Here is a 20,855-nt window from a genome sequence, read left to right on the forward strand (position 1 = left end):
GGGTGATTATTGTGTAGCCTGACCAGCAAGGCTTCAGAACACAGCGCTTCCTGCTGTATAAACAGTTTCCCAGCCTCTCGTCAGGGCTTCAGCTTATTTATGACCCGTGCTAAGAAGGAGCCGGACAGAACAACAGTTCCTCAGGTTTCCGAAGGCCTTCCAGGGTCCATGGGCCAGTTTTTCACAATTTTCCCGGTGCTTGTACCTGACCATTTCAGAGGTTCCAAGCTGCACATGTGCTCCAGCCTGAACCTCGAGCTCGGCCGGTGGCAGGTTTCAAACTCCTTCCTATCTCATTTCAAGTGTTTAAGATAAGATAAGATAACCTTTATTAGTCCCACACGTGGGAAATTTGTTTTGTCACAGCAGGAAGTGGACAGTGCAAAGGTTATGAAGCAAAAATTAGAATAAAATAAAATAAAATAAGAATAAATACAGTACACAACTGTAAAGAATAGAATAAAATAAAATACTATATACAGTAGAATAAAATATACAATAAGATAAAAATAGAATACAAATGCTGTATACAACTGAGTAAAAAATACAACGATGCCAGAAAAGATAATTGCACATTAGTGTTATTGCACATTTGTGGGTTTGTGTGTTTGATCAGTTGAAGTCTTTGTTGTGAAGTCTGACAGCAGTGGGGAGGAAAGACCTGTGAAATCTCTCCGTCCCACACCGTGGGTGCCGCAGTCTCCCACTGAAGGAGCTGCTCAGTGCTGTCACAGTCTCATGCATGGGGTGGGAGATGTTGTCCAACAGGGATGACAGCTTAGCCACCATTCTCCTGTCACTCACCACCTCCACTGGGTCCAGAGGGCATCCTAGAACAGAGCTGGCCCTTCGGATCAGCCTGTTCAGTCTCTTCCTGTCCCCAGCAGAGATGTTGCCGCCCCAGCAGACCACACCATAAAAGATGGCTGAGGCCACCACAGAGTCATAGAAGGTCTTCAGGAGTGGCCCTCCACTCCAAACGACCTGAGTCTCTGCAGCAGGTACAGCCTGCTCTGCCCTTTCCTGTAGAGGGCGTCTGAGTTATGAGTCCAGTCCAGTTTGCTGTTCAGATGAACACCAAGGTACCTGTAGCTGTCCACAGCCTCAATGTCCATACCTTGGATGTTCAGTGGTTGCAGTGGAGGATGTTTGTACTTCACATTAAATTTTGACACCTTTGAGAGGTGAAAACCAAGCGCGCCCGGTGGCTGATGAAGCCTTCGTGTCTTCTGCAGGGAGGTGGGGTTAAATATAGCAGTGATGGCAGGATAATTATAGGCAGCAGCTGGTGGAGGGCTTTCAGACAGCGGGGAGTCCCCTTCTGTCTTCACCTGATTCTGGCCCACCTCCCCTCATTCTCTGTTTTCTTCTGGAAGGTTAGAGTAATGATGGGTAGCATGTCAGAGCTTTGAACGCTCTTCTTTCTTTCTTGGTGAGGTCGGGCTACGATTAAAAAGGCTTCAAAAGCAGGAGCTGGATTATGTTTCTGATCTTTGTATGTTCACAGATGTTAACAGAAAATCAGAAAGCTCAGACCACCAATGATTATGATTGGTTTTATCCTGCTGAACCTTACAGAACAAAATGCCATGAAACAGACGTCATCTTGATGGCAGCATGTTCCTGTTAAACCTGCATTAGCCTTTACAGCTTTACAAGTTACTACCACCATGTGTGCTTCTGTGCAGAAGTCGTGAACCATGCCTAATTTCTTTAAACTGATCTTCAGCTTTCTGAAGGACATTGGCTGGTTTTTCATGAATTTTCAGTTCACCATTTTCAGAGGAAGGGCTTTTGGGTTTGTTGAACCACTACATCTGACCTATGAATCTTTCAGGCAGAAGAAGACTCCTAATTCAAGAAATGAACCAGTGTGTCCAGTTGTGTCCAAACATAACAGATGACTAAGCAAAGAGCCGAGTTTTGTATCTTTAAGCTCAAAAGCAGGTCACAAACCAAACATTTGTTTAGTTTTTCATTTTCAAATGGACATAAAATTGTATTTTTGCACCAACAAGGTGACTCCCAAAGAGCTGTTGGCTAGAAACTTGGCATATGGCGTGCAGTGTATCCTTAAAAAACAGAAGACGAAGTGTGAGGCCTTCAGCTGCAGGTCAGTCAGTGGTGTTGGAGAGCTTTGATAAACTGATGAATTATGAACTCAGAAAAGTTACATCAGAATCTGAGCCACCATTCAGGAACATCTGGAGACATCTGGTTATCAGCAGCTTCATGTTTCAGCATGATAATGATCCAAACACACTGCCAGTGCAGTGAAAGCACATCTGGATAGAAACAGGAACTCTGTCAGTCATGGATCGGCCTCCCCAGAGCCGGACGCCAGCATGACTGAAGTGGTAACTTACAGAGATGAGTTCAGACTGAGCTGAAGAATAAAGGTGTTCATAAAGAATACTGACTTTTAAGTATCAAGGTAGAATCACTACAAACTCTGTTTTTGCCTTAGATACTATTTTTCCATGTATGTTTGCATGTTTGCAATAAATCCCTGCATTTATTTCCCATTTTTCCTAAAGTAAATGTCCAAACATTTCCACAGGTGTTTCCTCTTCCTTCTTCCCTTTGTCGTTTTATAAAGAATTCCCCGCTCGACCTCTCTAGGATCGTGTTTTTATTCACTATCATTGCAGTAATTAGCCGCAGTTGTCAGACTGTCAACCAACTATATGTCTGTACCTGGAAGACTCAAGCTGAACTTCTAGGAAGACCAGTATGTTACTGCTAACTTATGGGTTTAATGGGCAAGCTGCACCATTAACCACAGGTGGTGGTTCTGCAAACGTGATAAATTAGCTAACTGGCAAAGGCTACATGCTATGTGCTAACTGTAGGTGCCAGCTACAACTCAGTGGGTGACATCAGTTTATAATATTGTCACGATCCTGGGTCCTTTTGACCCAGCGTTTTGTGTTTTCTACTAGTGTCATTTTGGTTCTGTTCTTCCTCCGGTTTAGTGTTGTTCTGTTCTGCCGTCTACTCCTGTGTTAAGTCCGCGTTTGCTAGTCTGTGTCTTTGTGTGTATGTGTTTCCTGTTTTATTGTGACGGTCTGTGTCTTATCTCAGTGTGTTCAGTTTACTCTTCCCCTGTCTCGTCAGGTCTGATTACTCCCAGCTGTGCCCTCCTTTTGTGTCTCATTCCCTCGTTATCCTTCTGTGTATTTTAACCTCGTGTCTGCCTCTGTTAGTTGCTGTTTCGTCTGTGTTGTTCCCCGTCAGTTTCTGGTGTATTCTCCCTGCATCTACGTTCCTCACCTCAAGGTTTCAGGTTAGTTTTTGGTGTAGCTTTTCCCAGTTTAGTTTATTCTTAGGGTTTGGTTTCTTTCCTCCTCGTCTTTATTGGTTTTCCCTTTGTTAATAAAGCTCGCTCACAACTGAAGCAGTCTGCATTTTGGGTCCACTCATATTCACACACGGCCTGCCTCGGCATCCCGTGACAAATATGAATAAAAAAGAATATATCTGTGGTTCTGTTGGGCCGGTTCAAACTTTAGCTTTGTAAGAGTTTAATACAGTAAAAGCAGAAACTCCGGCACCCAGACGAGTATAACTGAACCTATCAAGAAGCATTAAGTGTTATAAAACAACAATACTAAGTGTTTCTGCCTCCTGTCACAGCTCGATTGTGCCTCTGCGTTCCCACTGAACACTTCTTTATGCTCCTACTAAAATCTGGCGTTTGGAAAATTAGCATGTGAGATAGCAGAGCTTGACATGATTTTAAAATGTGTTCACTTTGACTGAAAGTTAACTCAGCCTATCACAACGTGATGTTAACTGCTTGCTCCTCCCATCTCTTGCTCCACTTCCTTATCCAAACTTGGACTCCCCGGCTCAAGTCAAGAACAAAGATGGCAGTGAGGGCGAGTGTTAGCATCATGAATGCTCATTTGGAGGCCTGGGGTGCCAAAAACGTCTAAACCTGGAGGGAGGGATTAAGACAGAACAAGTGAAAAGGTGATGGGGGATAGATGGATGTGGAGAAATAGATGGGAGGGGGGTTTCCATTCCTTTTAATATGCTCATGTCCCAAAGAAGCACAGGGAGTCACTTTACCCTCGCTGTATTTTTAGCAGCCGAGAACACAGAGAGAAGCTGGGATCCATGTCACTCTTTATCTCTCTCGCTCATTAACACATGCATTCCCGTAATATCCACTTAAAAATCCTCTGATTGATGGAACGTTTTGGCTAGTTCGGTGTTCCTCAGGGCCTCAACATGACTTACCAAATCAGATCAACGTGATCCTCACTGCTCTGTAGCTCCTCACAGTCTGGGTGCATTTAAACAGCAGCTATGATACTGATTAAAGATGATTTTAGCTTCGATCCACCTTCCCCTTTAACGCTCCCACTGCATTTTGGCTCATCTCTTTTTAGCCTCCCTCCGTCCCTCCTCTTGACTCCAATCACCCCCACCCCCCTCCCTTTCTCTCCCAGTAGGGTGGAGTCTATGAGTTGATCTGAACAGTTTCAGGGTCAACCTCCAGTCGTAGAGGGGTGATCTGGTCCTCCTGCTTTCTTTAACTTTCCTTTCTGAGGTCTTCCTTTGGATATTCCGTGTTTCGACACTCATCCTCGAATTCATATCTTTGTTCTTCACATCTTCTTTCAGATTTCACTCTTAACTGGAGTACATTTTACTGGAGTTTGCCCGTCCAATTCATCCTCCTCTTCCTCATTACTTTGTTCCTTCTCTGGATCACTGGACACAAACAATCGATCAACCAAGCAACGAGAATATTACCAGCAAACCAAGCAGCAAGAATGACCGATAAACCGGGGATGACGACTGGTGGCGGAGATGATGCGGGCAGCATCATGGCGTTGCTGGAACGCGTGGCGGGCCTCATGGACAGCGTCCAGGTCACACAGCAGCGCATGGAGGAGCGTCAGCTTGAGCTGGAGAGCACGGTCAAAACCATCCAGGCCGATGTTGTCAAACTGACCAATGAGCACGCCAACACCAGCTCTACCGTCGACCGGCTGCTGGAGAAAACACGGAAGGTCAGCCGGCACATCAAGGACGTCAGGGTGCGTGTGGAGAACCAGAACATCAGGGTCAAGAAGGTGGAGGCCACTCAGGGTGACCTCCTCGCCAAGAACAAGTTCAGGGTGGTCATTTATCAGGTAAGACTCTCATGCGTTCTGTGTATCAGAAAGTTCTTGTTCTTAATATGTGATGCTTCATGGATCAAGGAATGTTGGAAACTTCTGGACATCCAACCAAGGGATTACTGACGTAGTTCTTCTTGTTTGAAGATCAGTGGATGGTTGATTCAGTAGATCTGAAATGACAAACGCAAACTAAACAAATGAACCCTGAAAACTAAACTGGATCCAAGCGGGCATATCAGCAGTTGTCAACAGTCAACACCAGCAAAACCAATTCCAATAATAAAGATATCATTTGGAGCTACCAGCCCGGGGGACTGGTTTAGCCTCTGTTACTGGTCTGTGTCTAAAGGTGGCCTGGTGAAATGCTCCTACCATACAGCACCAGTGCAGTTAGCATTGTTTTATCACCACAAAAAATCCTAAATCTTAGAAAGAGGACTTTCTTTTATTTCTGTATTAAGCAGCCAGAGTAATGGATTGGCTCACTTTGGGGTTTGAACCTCTGCATCATTATTTATTTAGTCCACAGTAATCCTGGCAGCCGGTTTCATCAGGCCACAAACTGAACTTTTGGACTGTAGAAGTTAAAAAGGCCAGCTGGTGTTTGACGAATGATGACTGTAAAGGTGGATCCAGCTGGTTTATGTCTAAAATAGGCATTCGCTCACCTGCAGGTCTGGAAGGCGAACTTTAATTCCAAGAAAAGTCAGAGGATGTTTTTATGAAATACACAAACTGTTGATGGGCGGTGGTCACTGATGTTAAACTCAACGTGAGCTGCAGTGTAGTTGTGATCTTTACTGGAGTTTAACATGACTGTTGTGTTCTTTGAGAACATGTTTGTGACCATCTCATTTTATTTTATGTCACTGTTGATTCACATCTGAGTTCTTTTAAGATTCGCACCAGCCGATGAAAGTCTCAGTCTCAACCTCTGAGGTTTGAAATAGCAACAAGCACACCAGGATTCATTTTACTTCTTTGGCCTTCACAGTTAGCAGCTGCCAGCATGACAGTGACGCGGTTATTTTAGCCCTGGATAAGCTTCAGTGTGCTGAAAGGTTACGCACAGATCTAAACCTCGCAGCGAGTCATGTACTGTAGAAAACTAAAGTAAAACAGGACTGATTTCAGACTTGTGTGCAGCTCACGTATTATTGATTTCAGATTATCATTATTATTATTATCTGTTATAAAAAGATTATTATTTATGTTTTTATAACTGAGTTGGGCAAAAATTTTACACAAAGACGAGCTGTTAAACCAGCAACGCTCAAAGATGCAAACACACATCTGTAAATTTTATGCAATAAAGAGACACCGATGCTTCGTAACACAATGAACCCGAATTTCATCAAAGAGCGCTGCTTTTAGTTCACTGTGTGAAGAATCAGCTGATTTAAGCACTTGTTAAACATTAAAACGTTCACTTTAAGTGACGCAGTGAATTTAGCATTCAAGTTAGCATGTAAGCTAGTGCGGTGACTGCAGGGCGTGGTCTGTGACTGCGTCAGGTTGCAGTCCTGTCAGTGAGGTCACACAGAAATACAAACATCACGCCGTGTGGGATGGAAGCAGAAATAGGAAAAACTTCCATGTTTACGTTTTGTGAATGTTCACATCAACTCGAGATGTTTTTAGATCCTGTGACGCTACGTTCTCGATTCTTAGACGAACGCTGATGTTTGGTACGTGTGCTCATCCTGAAGCTCTCAGAGACTTCATGAGTGACGATCACACTCTGACTAAATAAACGTCACTGTGACTGTGGAGTTTCCTCTCATGTAGAGCTGTGACTTTTACACAGCAGGCAGTCACATCCACCAAGGCCTCTTTAGGAAACACCTCCCAGCTGCTTCTTTTCCAAAATGAAAGCATGTTGAGCTCACAGAGCTGCTGTACTGTAAGTGACTGAGCCAGCTGACTGCTGACAAACCAGGTTATTCTGAGTCTGCAGCTCCTCCATCTCCTAATATAGTTGTCTGCCCTCCCTCACTCTCTCTCTGGCAGTGAATCATTTCATTAGCTGCTGCCTGCTCCCAGTTAGACTGATGGAGGAAATCCTCCCAGTGGAAGCAAAAGCTGTGGGGAGTCAGCACACAACCCATGTCAGGAGGTCAGATGGGCGCATAGCCTTCGACCCTCCATACTTGGCCTCCTGCAGTCTGGCAGAGCAGAGAGGTCCCCGAGTTTCCTTTTTTAACCATAAAGAATGAGTCAAATGATTAAACTGTTTGCTGTTGGACGAGTCCATCCAGCTCAGGTTTCAGTTCTGGTCTCAGTTCAGGAAAGATGACCTTCAGAAAGCTGCACACGGTCACTGCTGTGTGTTCAGCATCAAACAGCCTCACAGTCGGTTTGTGCACAGATGAACCTGATGACAGCAGGATGATCAGAGCGATTTAGAGGCTGATTTTTTACCATTGCTTTCTTTTAGCTCGTTAGCTGCTTCCTGCTGAGTGTGCTGTGTTCATCAGAGCTGTGGAAATATCAGCTCAAACATATCAGGTGTCACATCATACCTGTGATGCTTCTGTTAGCATGCTAACTACAAGTTAAGGAACAGGTTCATTTGGGTTTAACTGCAGGATTATTCAGACAAATAAGTCAAAGATGAGCAGACTGGGAAAAGAATTCACCTGAAACTTTAAAAAATGACGTGAAAAACATTTTTTACAACATCAAACAGACTGATGAGGAATAAACAGTGTGACGGCAATAACAGTGTTCATGTAGCTGATTAAAGTCGACCAAATGTAAAAGCTGAATATAAAAATAGTTTCCAGAATCTGAACATTTTGTAACATCAGTTCAGCTTTGATGTTTGTTTTCAAACCATCCATAAGTAATCAGATTGGATTCCATGTTTCATGGATCATGTTGCTGATTAGATTCATTTCCATGTGATCTGCATTCAGTAAACGCCGACATTTCAAAGTAACTTGAGCCCAACGTTTATGGATCCCATCGTCAAAGTATGAACTTCAGCTTCCTGAGACGACAGGATGGCGGCTCGGATTTCCTGATCGGCTCTTTTCCGCTCTGGTGTCCAAACTGCTGCACGTGATGCTCACAGCACATCTACATCTAATTCACGGCAGATCAACATTATAAACAGTCTCATCTGGACTGTTTTCATTGAGTTGATTGAACTGGAGGCTGGTTTAAGCAGCACACCTGCTGCTGGTGTCTGTTAGCCTGTGGGGTCAGACTGCAGGTTTACTGGGCAGGTCCCAGTATGAATGAGTGGGACTGTGGAGCTTTAGCTTCACTGTCTGCTTTTCTGTGTAACCTGATCTCAGAGTTACAGACAGATGCACGGCGTGACGCAGCCTGGAGCTGAAAGCGATCCCGTGTTGCTGATATGTTTAGCTTCCTGCAGGCGCGCGCTGAGCTGCAGAAACAGGTGCTGCAGGTTATTTCTGGATGCAGGATCACGGCCCAGCACAAGTCTGCACGACACACTTCAGACAAAGACACAATTACATCTGACATCACTGCTAAACTTTGTCCACCAAAAAACATGGACCATTGAATCGGTTTGTTTTCAAGCTTGTTCTTTGCTCTCTCTCTCAGTCTCTCTCTCTGTTTCTCAGGGTGACCAGGAGGTGAAATCCGTCGCCCCGGGAAACGAGCCAGAGGAGCCCAGCAGCAGCGGGGCCCGGGCCAGAGCCGAGGTGGAGCCCGACAAGTTCGAGCTCCCTCCAGAGTCGGACGAGGAGTACATGGTGGTGGAGGAGGCTGACTCCTCGGCAGCCAGCCGCATAAAGAAGACGGGGCTGACGCGCATCGAGAGCTTCAAAGCCACCTTCTCCAAGGAGAACATGACCAAGACCCGCGAGAACCTGGGCACCAAGGTGAACAAACTCGGTGAGCGCATCGTGACGGCCGAGAGGCGCGAGAAGATCCGCCAGTCCGGCGAAAGGCTGAAGCAGTCGGGAGAGAAGCTGAAGGACACCATCACCAAGAGTGTCCCAGCCAAGCTCAACCTGAAGAAGGAGAGGACTGTGGCAGAGGGCCAGGAGGGAGCCGAGGGCGTCACGGAAGGAGCTCTGCCCGTCCCTCCTCCCAAGGGCCGCAAGACCAGCCCTCATGCCGCCAGGCCGGCCGAAGACGAGGGCAGAGCGGAGGGATCTGAGGTGCCGATGTACGACATGAAGCAGCTGTCCTAAAACCAGATCTGGGCCCTTTCTTTGGACTTCTGAGACACACTGAGAGGAAGGTTTTTGGGTAGCTGTACAAGAATAAATGATTCATTAAAAAATAAAATAAAGATTATTTTGTGTTGAACACTTGAAGGAAGCGAGCAGAGAACAGATCCAATCAGACTGAACATCAAACCCAACTGTGCTTCCGGACATTTACCATCAAATCCTGAGTGAAGTTATTTTTCTGTCTCATGTTCAATAAACAGTGAGCTGGAAAACTGAAGAACAGACTTCAGACGTTCCCTGCAGAGTTTCTGCTGCATGTTGCTGAGACTGAGCTGATGATGAAGCTGTGATGGGTTTATGGCACGTTTGGTTCTGGAGAAGAGTTTTACTGTCGGTGCAGGTGAAATGATCAGAGGTTACAGCCTCTGGTTAAAGTGGAGGCAGCGATCAGGACGGCTGAGCAGCATCAGTGTTAGTAACACAAAGATCACAGAATGGGATCATCCACACAACACTAACATCTAAATCCACGGCAGGAACTCTTCCAGTGTCCTGAAAACTCTGCGATGCTGAGATTAAAACCTGTCTGCTCATCTTAATGCAATATTTACTAAAGTCTGGTAGAAGTTTTACTGATTTCCAGTCACTTAGCAGACGTGTGGATAGGTGGTGGGTTGTAGAGCAGACTGAAAGCTTTAAGCTCATCCTCTGATTAAAAACTCAGACCCACAGATACAGGAAGTATAACCCTGGTGTAAGAAAGGAAACGGCAACACGGCAGCCATCTTTTTCCTCCCATGATGACCAGTGTCCCAGCAGAAGCTGGGGTTTGTTAGATCCTGTTCGATCCAGAGGAAACAGGCTGAAAGAGTCGATCGGGGGGATCATGCTTTTATTATGTGCTCGTTATGATTGAAGCTCTGGTTGTGTGTTAGAGACAGAACCTGCAGATTCCTCCGCTCTGCCTCCTCCTCTGCAGGAATCAGCCTCTTGGCTGGTTTTATTCACCAACATGAATAAAATCATCAAACTAATCCAAGTTCATTATGAAATGCCTGAAAATGGAGGAATAAATCTGTCAGTTACGTATAAAGTTTGAGTTTGTCAGTGTTTTACATGGAGACGGTCGCCAGATGTTGAATGTTTAGCATGAATGTTCCACATCTGGAGAAACCTTCAAGATTAAAGCCAGTGAAAGGTGAAGAGTTTCTGCAGCAGCCGCACTTCCTGCAAATGTGTTCTTTCAAAATAAAGTGAAGAGTCTAAAATTGTATTCACGACAGGTTTAAAGGTGAAGGTGGTCACATGGTTTTAGTGGAATGCCTACGTGGGCGCGTCTGAGTGATTTTGATTCAGATTCCTGCAGCGTGGAGCAGTAAACACTTGTTTTTGTTCATCTGGACTCATGAATGATTCCAGTTAGCACATTTCCAGCCAATGAAACGTAACTACAGATGAAGACAAACACATTTAAGCTGCCTGACTCGAGTGTGGCTGCATGCTCCCATTTTCAGTCTGTTTTAGTTTTCAGTTTAGAGGAACGCTGCAAACTCACAAAAACTTCTTTCTTGTGAGGTTTTGTTGGCAGACTGATAAAAGCAGCAGCAGCTGGTGTTTGATGAGCAGACGTGTGTTTCCTGTCCTGTAATAATCAGCTTGTTACCGTCACATAATGAACTCGTGACCAATGAGGCCGTCCTTGTGCGGTTCTCTGGCACCAGCGCTGATTCTGACTGTGACCTTCACCTCTGCAGGGTCGCCTCTGCTCGTGGCTGAGCTCGTCAAAATAAAAGCTTCTTCATTTCTGTGGCTGAAGAGGAGTCTGCTCTTCTTCACCAACAGGAAATGAAACATTTCTCACTGATTCTGAAATCTTCACTTTTCTCACAAATTCACAGTAACACACACACGGTTGTGTTTTCATATCCTTGTGGGGACATCTATTTGACATCATGCTTTCCTCAGCCTTTCACTCTAACCATTAAGACTGAATGCCTAACCCTGACCTGACTGTCCCCGACACTAAAACCACATCCTGAGTCTCAAAAATGTCTTCAAACTTGTGGGGACGGGCATTTTGGTCCCCACAAAGACATGTAAACATGTATACACACACACACACACACACACACACACACACACACACACACACACACACACACACACACACACACACACACACACACACACACACACACACACAGAGGCATTAATGACCTCACAGGTTCATGTTTGGGGTTTTTAGCATCTTTGTGTGTCGGTCAGATTTAATTCTCTCTTGTTTTGAGGTTTTGTGCCTTTTTGTTTCATTCTTTGTGCGTTTATTTTCTCTTTAAGCCTTTCAGGACTCGTGCTGTCGGCTTTTTCCTGCTGTGTTATTAGTATTTTTAATTTCTAAACTTCTTCTAAAAGAAGGACGATGGAACATTGATGTGAAAATAAACATGATCATTTAATGTTTTTGTCAATCATTAAATCCTGCTCTTTCATTTTGGTGCTGCATTGTTCACAGAAACACATATTTTCCTGTTTCTTCCTGTTTGTGTGTTTTGCCTGTTTAGCGCTGCTGAGCAGGAAAACCCAGACGAACAAAAACCTCTTTTAAGTAAATGTTTGAGTCACTTTGGGTCTGAACTGTAAAAAACTGCAGAGTGAAACAGATTTGAAGGCATCACAGGAACAGCCTCACCTTCAAAACATGAAACAGGGGACTTTTATTTTGAAACAATCAGGAAATGACAGACGGAAAGTTTTTTTAATTAAAACAAATTATTATTTTATGCATTCTAAGTTCATACAACCACCGAAACTGTGATGATCCTCACATCAGCTTTACTGTGTGAGGTCACATACAAAATCATTAATGTTACTATTATTACTGTTATTACTATTATTATTATTATTATTATTATTATTATTATTAGAGACTTGCAGAGAGAAGAGGTGGAAACATTTTGATTTTCATAAATTTAACTGACTAAAAACCTACAAACATGTTTGGTGCTGAAGAAAAATGGAAAACATCAGAAAATCAGAATAAAAAAAGCTCAAACTGAGTGAGACACAGCAGAGCCCCACGGTGAGTGTCTGTCAGTGTCTGTGGAACAACAGCGTTTGGATCACTTTCAGTCGCAGAGCAGCGCGGCGCCTCGCAGCGTCCAGCGCTCGGGCGGCTGCACGCTCCTCAGCTGCAGGGAGAAGATGAAGTTCAGGTCGGTGCGTCGAGGCTTCTTGTAGACGGGACATGAGTACAGGCTGACCGCCCCCCCGCCGCCAGGGGGACGCTTACTGTCGGCCATGTTGGCTGAGCTGACGGCGAAGACGTGGACCACAGGGAGGGGGGTGAAGAGGACCTGAGGGGCGGAGACAAACTTATTATTACTGAGCAAAACCAAAAATACTTTGATTTCATTTAGTTCCTAAATTTTAGTTTAGATTTAGTTTCTAAATCAATTATTAATTCATAATTTTTCATTAGATTAATCTTTTAAAAACTCTTAAAATGTTTTTATTTTAATTTCCCCCAAAAAATACAGAAACAGCAAAACGTTGGACTTTTGTTTGAACATTGAAGTTTTTTTTAAAGCTTCAGTTTATTATTTTAATTGAAGTAAAAAAACACTGATTTTAAAAAGACAAACTAACTTTGGGCGGAGCCTCAGTGAGTTTGGCGCCACGTCTGTCCCATCCCGCTCCATCCAGAAAGAGGCCATAGATATAGACTCCACCCACATCTTCAGGGGGCGGAGCTGAGATGTCCTCCCTCATCATCTTGGTGACATCGTTGCTAAGGGTGACCGTGTCCAAGGCCCAGCGCAGGTCTTCAGACATGATGATGGTCCCTGCAACGGCGGAAACACGAGTCAGATCGAGTGTCAGTGAACGTGTGTGTGTGTGTGTGTGTGTGTGTGTGACTGACCATCGATGGCCAGTCTGAGGTCAGTGAGCGTGCTCCGTACGCTGCTGATGACACGCTGCATTCGGTCCAACTCCTGTCGGAGGAAGATGTTCATTGGCTGAAGAGGACCCATCTTCTGGAGTTGACCTTTGACCTTCAAAACACACAGAGACGTCATGTTTCTCCAGAGGACTCATGAACGTGTTTGATGGTTCAGAGATGCTCAGATTCTGCTGATGATTTAAAGTCTGAATTCATCTAAAAGAATCAGACGCTGACAAATCTGCTGTCTGAAATCTGTTCACTCGTTTCCATCATTCACTGGGCGACGGTCGGGGTCAGCAGCCGGGCTCTAGAGTACAACCACACTGTGCTTTATTGTCATAGTTTGATCTCTGCATTCTTTTTCACTTCCTGTCAAAGTTCAATAACATTAGCTTAGCATAAACATTAGAAACAGGAAACAGTTACCCTGGCTCGGTCCAAACGTGCCCAAATCTGCTCACCTGCATCTCTGACACTCGTGTATTAGCACACTGTTTGTTTGAGCTGCACAGAGCTGCATGTGTTTCTTCAGCCTAACAAAGCTGCTTTGAACATGAGCACATTTTTGTTTTTAACTTTGCAGCTTGTTGCTTACACAGCAGCTCAGCTGTTTCCAGTATTCATGCTAAGCGAAGCTGAGCTAGCTGGCGGCTGATTGGTGGGATTGTGTTCTTCCTCGAGTTTTGGGTCGGCCGTTCGGTGCTAAACAAACACCTCATGTGGGATGTAGTCAGGTGGCAGCTTCTCCAGCATCTCATTGGCTAGTCTCTGCACAGTGTCCTCCCTGGTCTCCCCGGCCCCGCCTCCGGTGTCCTTCGGTTGGATGTTGGTTATGGTGCTGAGCGTGTCATTCGCCAGGTTGGTCTGGTAGGTGATGTCAGCGTTGGGGTGGAGTCCAAACACCTGTAAACAGGAGGACAGAGGCTTTTTGTGACATGTGACTGGGCTAGTACTGCCTCAGTGTGGACGCGTCCCGTCTCTGAGCGTGCTCGAACCTCCGGTGAGTCGACCAGCGGCAGACCCTCGATGTGCTGCAGGACCTCCAGGATGCTCTTCGCCTTGGCAGGGATGCTGTAGCCCTTAAAGAAGCAGAATGCTTCACTGAAGGTGCTCTCACTGAACCAGACACTCGTGAACGTGTTGAGGAGCCGTTTGTCCAAGTCATCCGTCACCCGACCGCTATACTGGACTTCACCTGGAGAGCAGACGTGAAGAAAGAGTCAGGAAGATTTCTGGAGACCTGGAGGGTTTGAGGTTTCTCTCATAATCTGATGGATGAAACGTTACGGTGGAAAGAACAGAGCAGGTTTAAAGAGGGCTGACCGAGCATGTAGCAATTCAATTCAATTCAATTTTATTTATACAGCGCCAAATCACAACAGCAGTCACCTCAAGGCGCTTTATATTGTACAGTAGATCGTACAATAATAGATACAGAGAAAAACCCAACAATCATATGACCCCTATGAGCAAGCACTTTGGCGACAGTGGGAAGGAAAACTCCCTTTAACAGGAAGAAACCTCCGGCAGAACCAGGCTCAGGGAGGGCGGGGCCATCTGCTGTGATTGGTTGGGGTGAGAGAAGGAAAACAGGATAAAGACATGCTGTGGAAGAGAGACAGAGATTAATAACAGATATGATTCGATGCAGAGAGGTCTGTTAACACATAGTGAGTGAGAAAGGTGACTGGAAGGAAAAACTCAATGCATCATGGGAATCCCGGCAGCCTCACGTCTATTGCAGCATAACTAAGGGAGGATTCAGGGTCACCTGGTCCAGCCCTAACTATATGCTTTGGCAAAAAGGAAAGTTTGAAGCCTAATCTTGAAAGTAGAGATAGTGTCTGTCTCCTGAATCCAAACTGGAAGCTGGTTCCACAGAAGAGGGGCCTGAAAACTAAAGGCTCTGCCTCCCATTCTACTTTTAAATACTCTAGGAACAACAAGTAGGCCTGCAGTGTGAGAGCGAAGTGCTCTAATAGGGTGATATGGTACTGCAAGGTTAATAACTCATCATTCAACACGCTGTTAAGTTCTGGTGGCATTTTTCAGCTAGCCAGCATTTCTCTGTGAGTGACACAATGTGTTGATTCATATTCAGGTGCAACCTCCTTAATCCGAGTAGTCAAACCAGACAGGCGTCAGGTCATAGCAGCAGCTCTGTCTGTGCATATGCCAACACAAAAAGACCATTTAAGTTTTCCTGATACATAATCATCCAGTGACCTGAATAGTTCTGCAGCTGTGGTTTTGGTTGTCAACGATAGTGCACACAACATATCCTCATGCACATAGACAAGTAGTATTGCCTTATTGTCCACATCTGTAGACTCAACCTGCAAAGCGTACCACGGTGATGTATTAATTCTCTCCAACAACTGTGTCTCAATGTCCTCTGCTATTTCCTTAATGCGACGAGTAACGGTGCTAGCCGACAGAGGTACCTGTGCTTTGCAGCCACCACCTCCCCGAAAAGTTCACAGCAAATGTCTTTAGTGGCAGAAGGATCAATTCTTCACCGATAGTGAATGATTTTTTAGCCTTAGCAATATGGTTAGCCACCAAGTATGATGCTCTCAGTGCACTTGCATTTGTTGTTGTGGAGGCCTTTTTCAAACATGAACAAACAAGCCCAGGTCTAAAGCACAAAAAGGAAGCCTAGTTTTTTATATACTTCCTCTCCACATCACACCACACTTTAGGTTGCGATCAAACACTCTGCTTAGTTTCACTTTCTGCCTGCAAAAGCATGCTCTGCAAAAGTATGTAATTTCCTGTCAGTCCTTTGGGCACAGACTGTGCTCAGAGTTGGGCTTTTTAAACTATATTAAAAACAAGTAACAATATGCACTAACAATATATTAATTTTGTAACACCCTGTAACAATAATCAACACTTACAGAAGTTACATTTGCTAACTCTTTGCAGTTAGATGTGTAATCCTCTAAATTTTTTGGAGGTTTTCTTTCTCTGTTAGGATCGCGTTCAGTTTGGTTTTGCTCATCACCCTCATTTCTTTCTGTGTCAAGGTTTGGTTCATTTGTGTTGGTTTCCTCTTCTCTAGGAGGTCTGTTCTCTGCTGCATTTTCATTTTGTTGTTCTGTACTTTCTTTTGAAGGCACTACATGCTCATAAGTCTGAATTTCTGTGTCATATTCATCAGTCTGTGTTTGTTGTTCAACAGTATTCTTCTTGATAAATCTCACGAGTCTGTCTTTTGACACTTTTCCTGTGTGGGGGATATAAACCAGGTATGCTGGGCTATTTTTAGTATAACCCACAAATATTCCTTTTTCACATCTGGGATCAAGTTTCTTGTGATCATATATGTAGGCATAACAGTCTGACCCAAATATCCACAGTTTTGAGAGATCTGGTCTCTTCCCTGTTAACATCTGATATGGTGTACTTTTAGTCCTGTTACTGTAGCATCTGCGGGTGTGTGCTGCATTTTGAATGGCATAAGGCCATAATTCTTTTGGCAGCCCTTTTTCTAGTAAAAGACGCCTCCCCATTTCAAAGAGAGTTCTCCATTGCCTCTCAGCTGTGAGAATATGGTGCAGATGTCTCATGCTTTATGCCCTTTTCCCTTAAAAGAGACTGGAAGGAACTGCTTGTGAACTCAGTGCCATTGTCCGGTCTAATGCACTTAACACTGCACTGTAAAAAAAAAATTCTAATATAAAAGTATTTGTCCGTTATTTGAAAGATTGAACTGTTAAATGCAAATGTAATGCTATGGAAAAATATATAAAATGATTCTTATAAACTTTTTTACATCAAATACTAATAATAATAATTATTATTGCTATTTAGGGCGATCGTGACTCAAGAGTCGGCAGTTCACCTTGTAATCAGAAGGTTGCCGGTTCGAGCCCCGGCTTGGACACTCTCGGTCGTTGTGTCCTTGGTCAAGAAACTTCACCTACCGCCTACTGGTGATGGCCAGAGGGTCCGATGGTGCAATATGGCAGCCTAACATCTGTCAGTCTGTCCCAGGGCATGCAATCCATTATTATTTAAACCAACTGTTAACTGTATATTTCTGTACATGTAAGTATTATTATTCATATTGCCACATTCATTGACCTTGTTTATAGGTAATTTCATTGTTTAATCACATTAACATGTTCCTAATTTAATGTTTAAAAGCACTTGAAAAAGGCAAAATCCCATGTAAAATTAGGGCAACAAACTGTCTTGTCATTACTGAAAATAACCGTATTTTTATGACAAAGTTATTTTCTGTTATTTTCTGGTATTATTTTGGCGCCCCAGCTGCCGGAATATTACTGTTTTTTCAGTAGGAAGGGATGAACAGAGCATCTCTCAGTGTGATGGTGGTACAGTGTCCTTGTATTTCCCAAACTTTATGAACTCGTTCTTCTCCGTAATGATGTGTGAAGTAGCACCACAGTCCACCATTAGTCCTTTTCTTATTATGTCAGTAGGCAGAAGTCTTTGACTAACTTTAAATACAAAAGTCTGCTCTTCTTTCTTGTCCTCTTCTTTTTCTACAGTTAGTTTCACATCATCTCTGTACCTGGTTTTTCTTCTACATGTCTCATCACTGTGTGTCAAGCTTCTATGGTAGCTACACCACTTAGGTGTTCCCATTTTGGTGACAATCTTTTACAAAATGTCCTCGGTTTCCGCATCCATGACAGGTGATTGAGGTTAAATCAACCTTCATCACATTATCCGCTTTTATTTTGTTGTTGAATTTCTGTGTTTCCTCATAACTTCGTAGGTTGCTTTTGAACTGTGTGAATGTTAAATCTTCACTGCTTTGAGTTGTGTGAATAGCAAATGGCTTGTAAGCTTCAGGAAGCCCCTTTAAAATCATGGCGATAATAAGTCCATCACCGATGACTTCTTTAGCATTTCTTAGGGAGGTCACTGCTTTTTCAGCTCGGATAATATAATCTGTCACTGTCTCATCTGGTTTCTTCTGTAAAGACGTCAGCTCTGTGTACAGTGTGATGGTTCTGGGCTTGCCTTTACTATCGTAGTGGTCACATAGTATTTTTAAAGCTGTATTCCATCGTCAGTCGCATCTCTCATTACCAGTGAAAGGCTTTTATCATCGAGAAACTGAATCAGTTCGGCGTAGTGTCAGGTTTATATTGTTGATTGTCATTTATGCTTAGAAATATTTAACCATATATGCTTAGATGTGTATAATCGATTGTGTAGTGATAGGATGTGTGATCCTTAGGAGTCTGCAAAGACTTTGTGTGCATTCCAGAGTGTTCTGGCATTCACACCCACATCCTGGGAGCATGGGAGAGGTCGTACCTTCTCTTATTGCTTTGTGGTAGGATAAACGTATTTATGTCTGTTTTAGGCTAAGTGCCTTTTGTTTAGATGAACTGTTGGACTTCCAGACCAGCAGGTTTAGGGAAGTCTTTATGGGGTCACACTCTGACCACACACACACACACACACACACACACACACACACACACACACAAACATACTTACACAACGCACAGGCAAGGTACTCTTTGTTTGTATGTAGACGTCATATGTTAATGTAATTGTTACGGGGGAGCGGACGAGAGCAACGGGGGTCAAGCGAAGGAACGGCGTTTGTCCAGTTCTCTCCTGTGCACGAGAAACTTAAAGAACTTTGCCTACTCGTGTCTTGCTCTAGCTGTGTAGTAAATTGTCCTTAACGTTTATGCTACAAACCTATCACGTAGCATTCAGCATTCTTCTCTGCATCTGGGTTAGTGGTTGATAATATAGTGTTCTTTAGACCAATGATCCGCATGTGGCCGAGAAACTTTGTTTCCCAAAGTTCATAACTGTTTTCGTCTCCGTTGAACACTAACCTCTGCCATCTTCCTCCTGTTGTGTCACGCCTGGGCCCATAACCTGTTGAGCTCGAAGAGTTTTCTTCTTCTTCGGCCATCTTCTCTCAATAATGCACACACTTGGTTTGTTGCTTACTTTTCCCGTTTCTTTTATAGTCAGCAACACCGGAGAGAAAACCATACGTTCATTTTAGCAGTTTGCGCTTCACAACATACGGAGCAGGAAGTGAAGTCACCTATAATCACCAAAATAAAATCATTTCCAAAATAAAATGACAATCAGAAAACGTCTTTTACAACATAAGATAAATTAATATATTTACTCATGAGAACACAAATCTAACAGACATCTCGATGTCACTCGAGCAGCTGTTCCAGAACTGTTTTTATCATCTAAGGAATATTTCAAAACTGAGACTAATGGTGTCAAAGCCTGAACTTGAGATGATTATTCATGCTTTTATTTCCTCCCATTTAGACTACTGTAACAATCTTTTTACTTGTTTTAACAAATCAGCCTTAAATCGTCTTCAGACTGTGCAGAATGCTGCAGCACTCTTAACAAGCTCCAAGAGAAGATCTCAGTTTTGGATTCTCTTCACTGGTTTTAGGTTTCATTTTAAAATTTTGTTTCTAACCTTTAGGGCCAAGGGTCAAGCTCCCCAATATTTATCTGACCTGCTGAAACCACATTCATCTTCCCGAGCTCTAAGGTCATCAGGTCAGGGTCTGCTGATGGTCCCACGCACTCCATTTAAAGCTGGTGGTGATTCGGCCTTTCAGGCAGCGGCACCACATTTGTGGGATTCTCTTTCACTGTTTTTATGCTCAGATTCTTTTAAAAAACAGCTGAAGACATTTTTATATAGACAAGTTTTCAACTCATTTGTTGTTTTTATGTTGTATTTTATTGTGACATTGTTATATGTTGTATTCTCATTCTTTGTATTGTGAAGCACTTTGTGATTTTATTTTCATCTGTGAAAAGCAATATAAATACACTTTATTAGCTTTAGTTTAAACTAGAGAGCAGCTTCAGTTCCTCTTCACACAGACCTCATGTCCCCAGAAACCTTTAAATGCGGCCCACAGTCAAACTGAAAGTATTTCTTTAAAAGGAGACGATGCAGTTGAACAGAGTTCCAACATGACATATGGACCAATTTATTAAACCCCCCAAAATATGACTATCCAGAGTTGGGACCAGGAAGCAGAGTTGCAGTCTTACACGCCTCTCTGCAGCTTCTCTCCTCCTGCTACCCCCAAAACCCATCTCCATTGAGACTGTGTCAGCTCCCAAAAAGACAAAAACAAACCAAAAACCAGCAATAAACAACTTAAACATAAAAATCACAAAGAAAGAACAATACAGTATCCACATCTGAACCAAAGAGTAAAACAGTGAAATGTGGATTATTAAATATTAGGTCTCTCTCCTCCAAGTCTCTGTTAGTACATGACTTAATAATTGATCAACAAATCGATTTACTCTGCCTTACAGAAACCTGGTTGCAGCAGGATGAGTATGTTAGTTTAAATGAATCAACACCCCGAGTCATTCTAACTACCAGAAATCTCGAAGCACAGGCCGAGGGGGCGGTGTGGCAGCAATTTTCACACCAGTCTATTAATCAACCAAAGACCCAGACAGACTTTTAATTCATTTGAAAGCCTGATGCTTAGCCTCGTCCACCCCAGCTGTAAAACTCAGAAACCAGTCTTACTTGTTATCATCTATCGTCCACCTGGGCCTTACACAGAGTTTCTCTCTGATTTCTCAGACTTTTATCTGATTTAGTGCTCA

At 43.6% G+C, this 20,855-nt stretch overlaps 2 protein-coding genes across 3 annotated transcripts; one reads left to right on the top strand and one right to left on the bottom strand.

Moving 5' to 3' along the window:
• The first annotated feature begins 3,174 nt into the window (after nt 1-3,174).
• cavin4b (caveolae associated protein 4b) lies at nt 3,175-11,749 on the top strand. 2 transcript variants are annotated; one of them, XM_031726294.2, is made up of 3 exons: nt 3,175-3,286; nt 4,633-5,147; nt 8,732-11,749. In XM_031726294.2, exons 2-3 carry the CDS (start codon nt 4,785-4,787, stop codon nt 9,305-9,307), a joined length of 939 nt encoding a protein of 312 aa, XP_031582154.1. In that variant the 5' UTR covers nt 3,175-3,286; nt 4,633-4,784; the 3' UTR covers nt 9,308-11,749. The 2 variants fall into 2 exon arrangements, with proteins under 2 accessions (XP_031582154.1, XP_039473325.1); XM_039617391.1 differs by lacking the exon at nt 3,175-3,286 and adding an exon at nt 3,847-3,975.
• Nucleotides 11,750-11,977: 228 nt separating this feature from the next.
• Nucleotides 11,978-19,139, bottom strand: LOC120441894 (dynein heavy chain 5, axonemal-like). Its single transcript, XM_039617389.1, has 6 exons — nt 19,070-19,139; nt 14,228-14,427; nt 13,947-14,135; nt 13,209-13,341; nt 12,935-13,131; nt 11,978-12,642 (listed from the first exon to the last, which is right to left on the bottom strand). The coding sequence occupies exons 1-6, from the start codon at nt 19,107-19,109 to the stop codon at nt 12,415-12,417; spliced, it is 987 nt and encodes a 328-aa protein (XP_039473323.1). The 5' UTR covers nt 19,110-19,139; the 3' UTR covers nt 11,978-12,414.
• Nucleotides 19,140-20,855: the final 1,716 nt, after the last annotated feature.

This window comes from Oreochromis aureus, linkage group 9 (assembly GCF_013358895.1).
Source record: "Oreochromis aureus strain Israel breed Guangdong linkage group 9, ZZ_aureus, whole genome shotgun sequence".
Lineage (NCBI taxonomy): Eukaryota > Metazoa > Chordata > Actinopteri > Cichliformes > Cichlidae > Oreochromis > Oreochromis aureus.

What these genes read in the sequence shown, in the direction of transcription:
- cavin4b (XM_031726294.2), top strand. Translation starts at nt 4,785, where the DNA reads ATGACCGATAAACCGGGGATGACGACTGGTGGCGGAGATGATGCGGGC. An exon ending in TCAGGGTGGTCATTTATCAG is followed by an intron (nt 5,148 to 8,731) that starts GTAAGACTCTCA and finishes TCTGTTTCTCAG; the next exon opens with GGTGACCAGGAGGTGAAATC.
- LOC120441894 (XM_039617389.1), bottom strand. Translation starts at nt 19,109, where the DNA reads ATGGGCCCAGGCGTGACACAACAGGAGGAAGATGGCAGAG. An exon ending in CGCTGGTCGACTCACCGGAG is followed by an intron (nt 14,136 to 14,227) that starts GTTCGAGCACGC and finishes TCCTGTTTACAG; the next exon opens with GTGTTTGGACTCCACCCCAA. An exon ending in TCACTGAGGCTCCGCCCAAA is followed by an intron (nt 12,643 to 12,934) that starts GTTAGTTTGTCT and finishes TCCGCCCCTCAG; the next exon opens with GTCCTCTTCACCCCCCTCCC.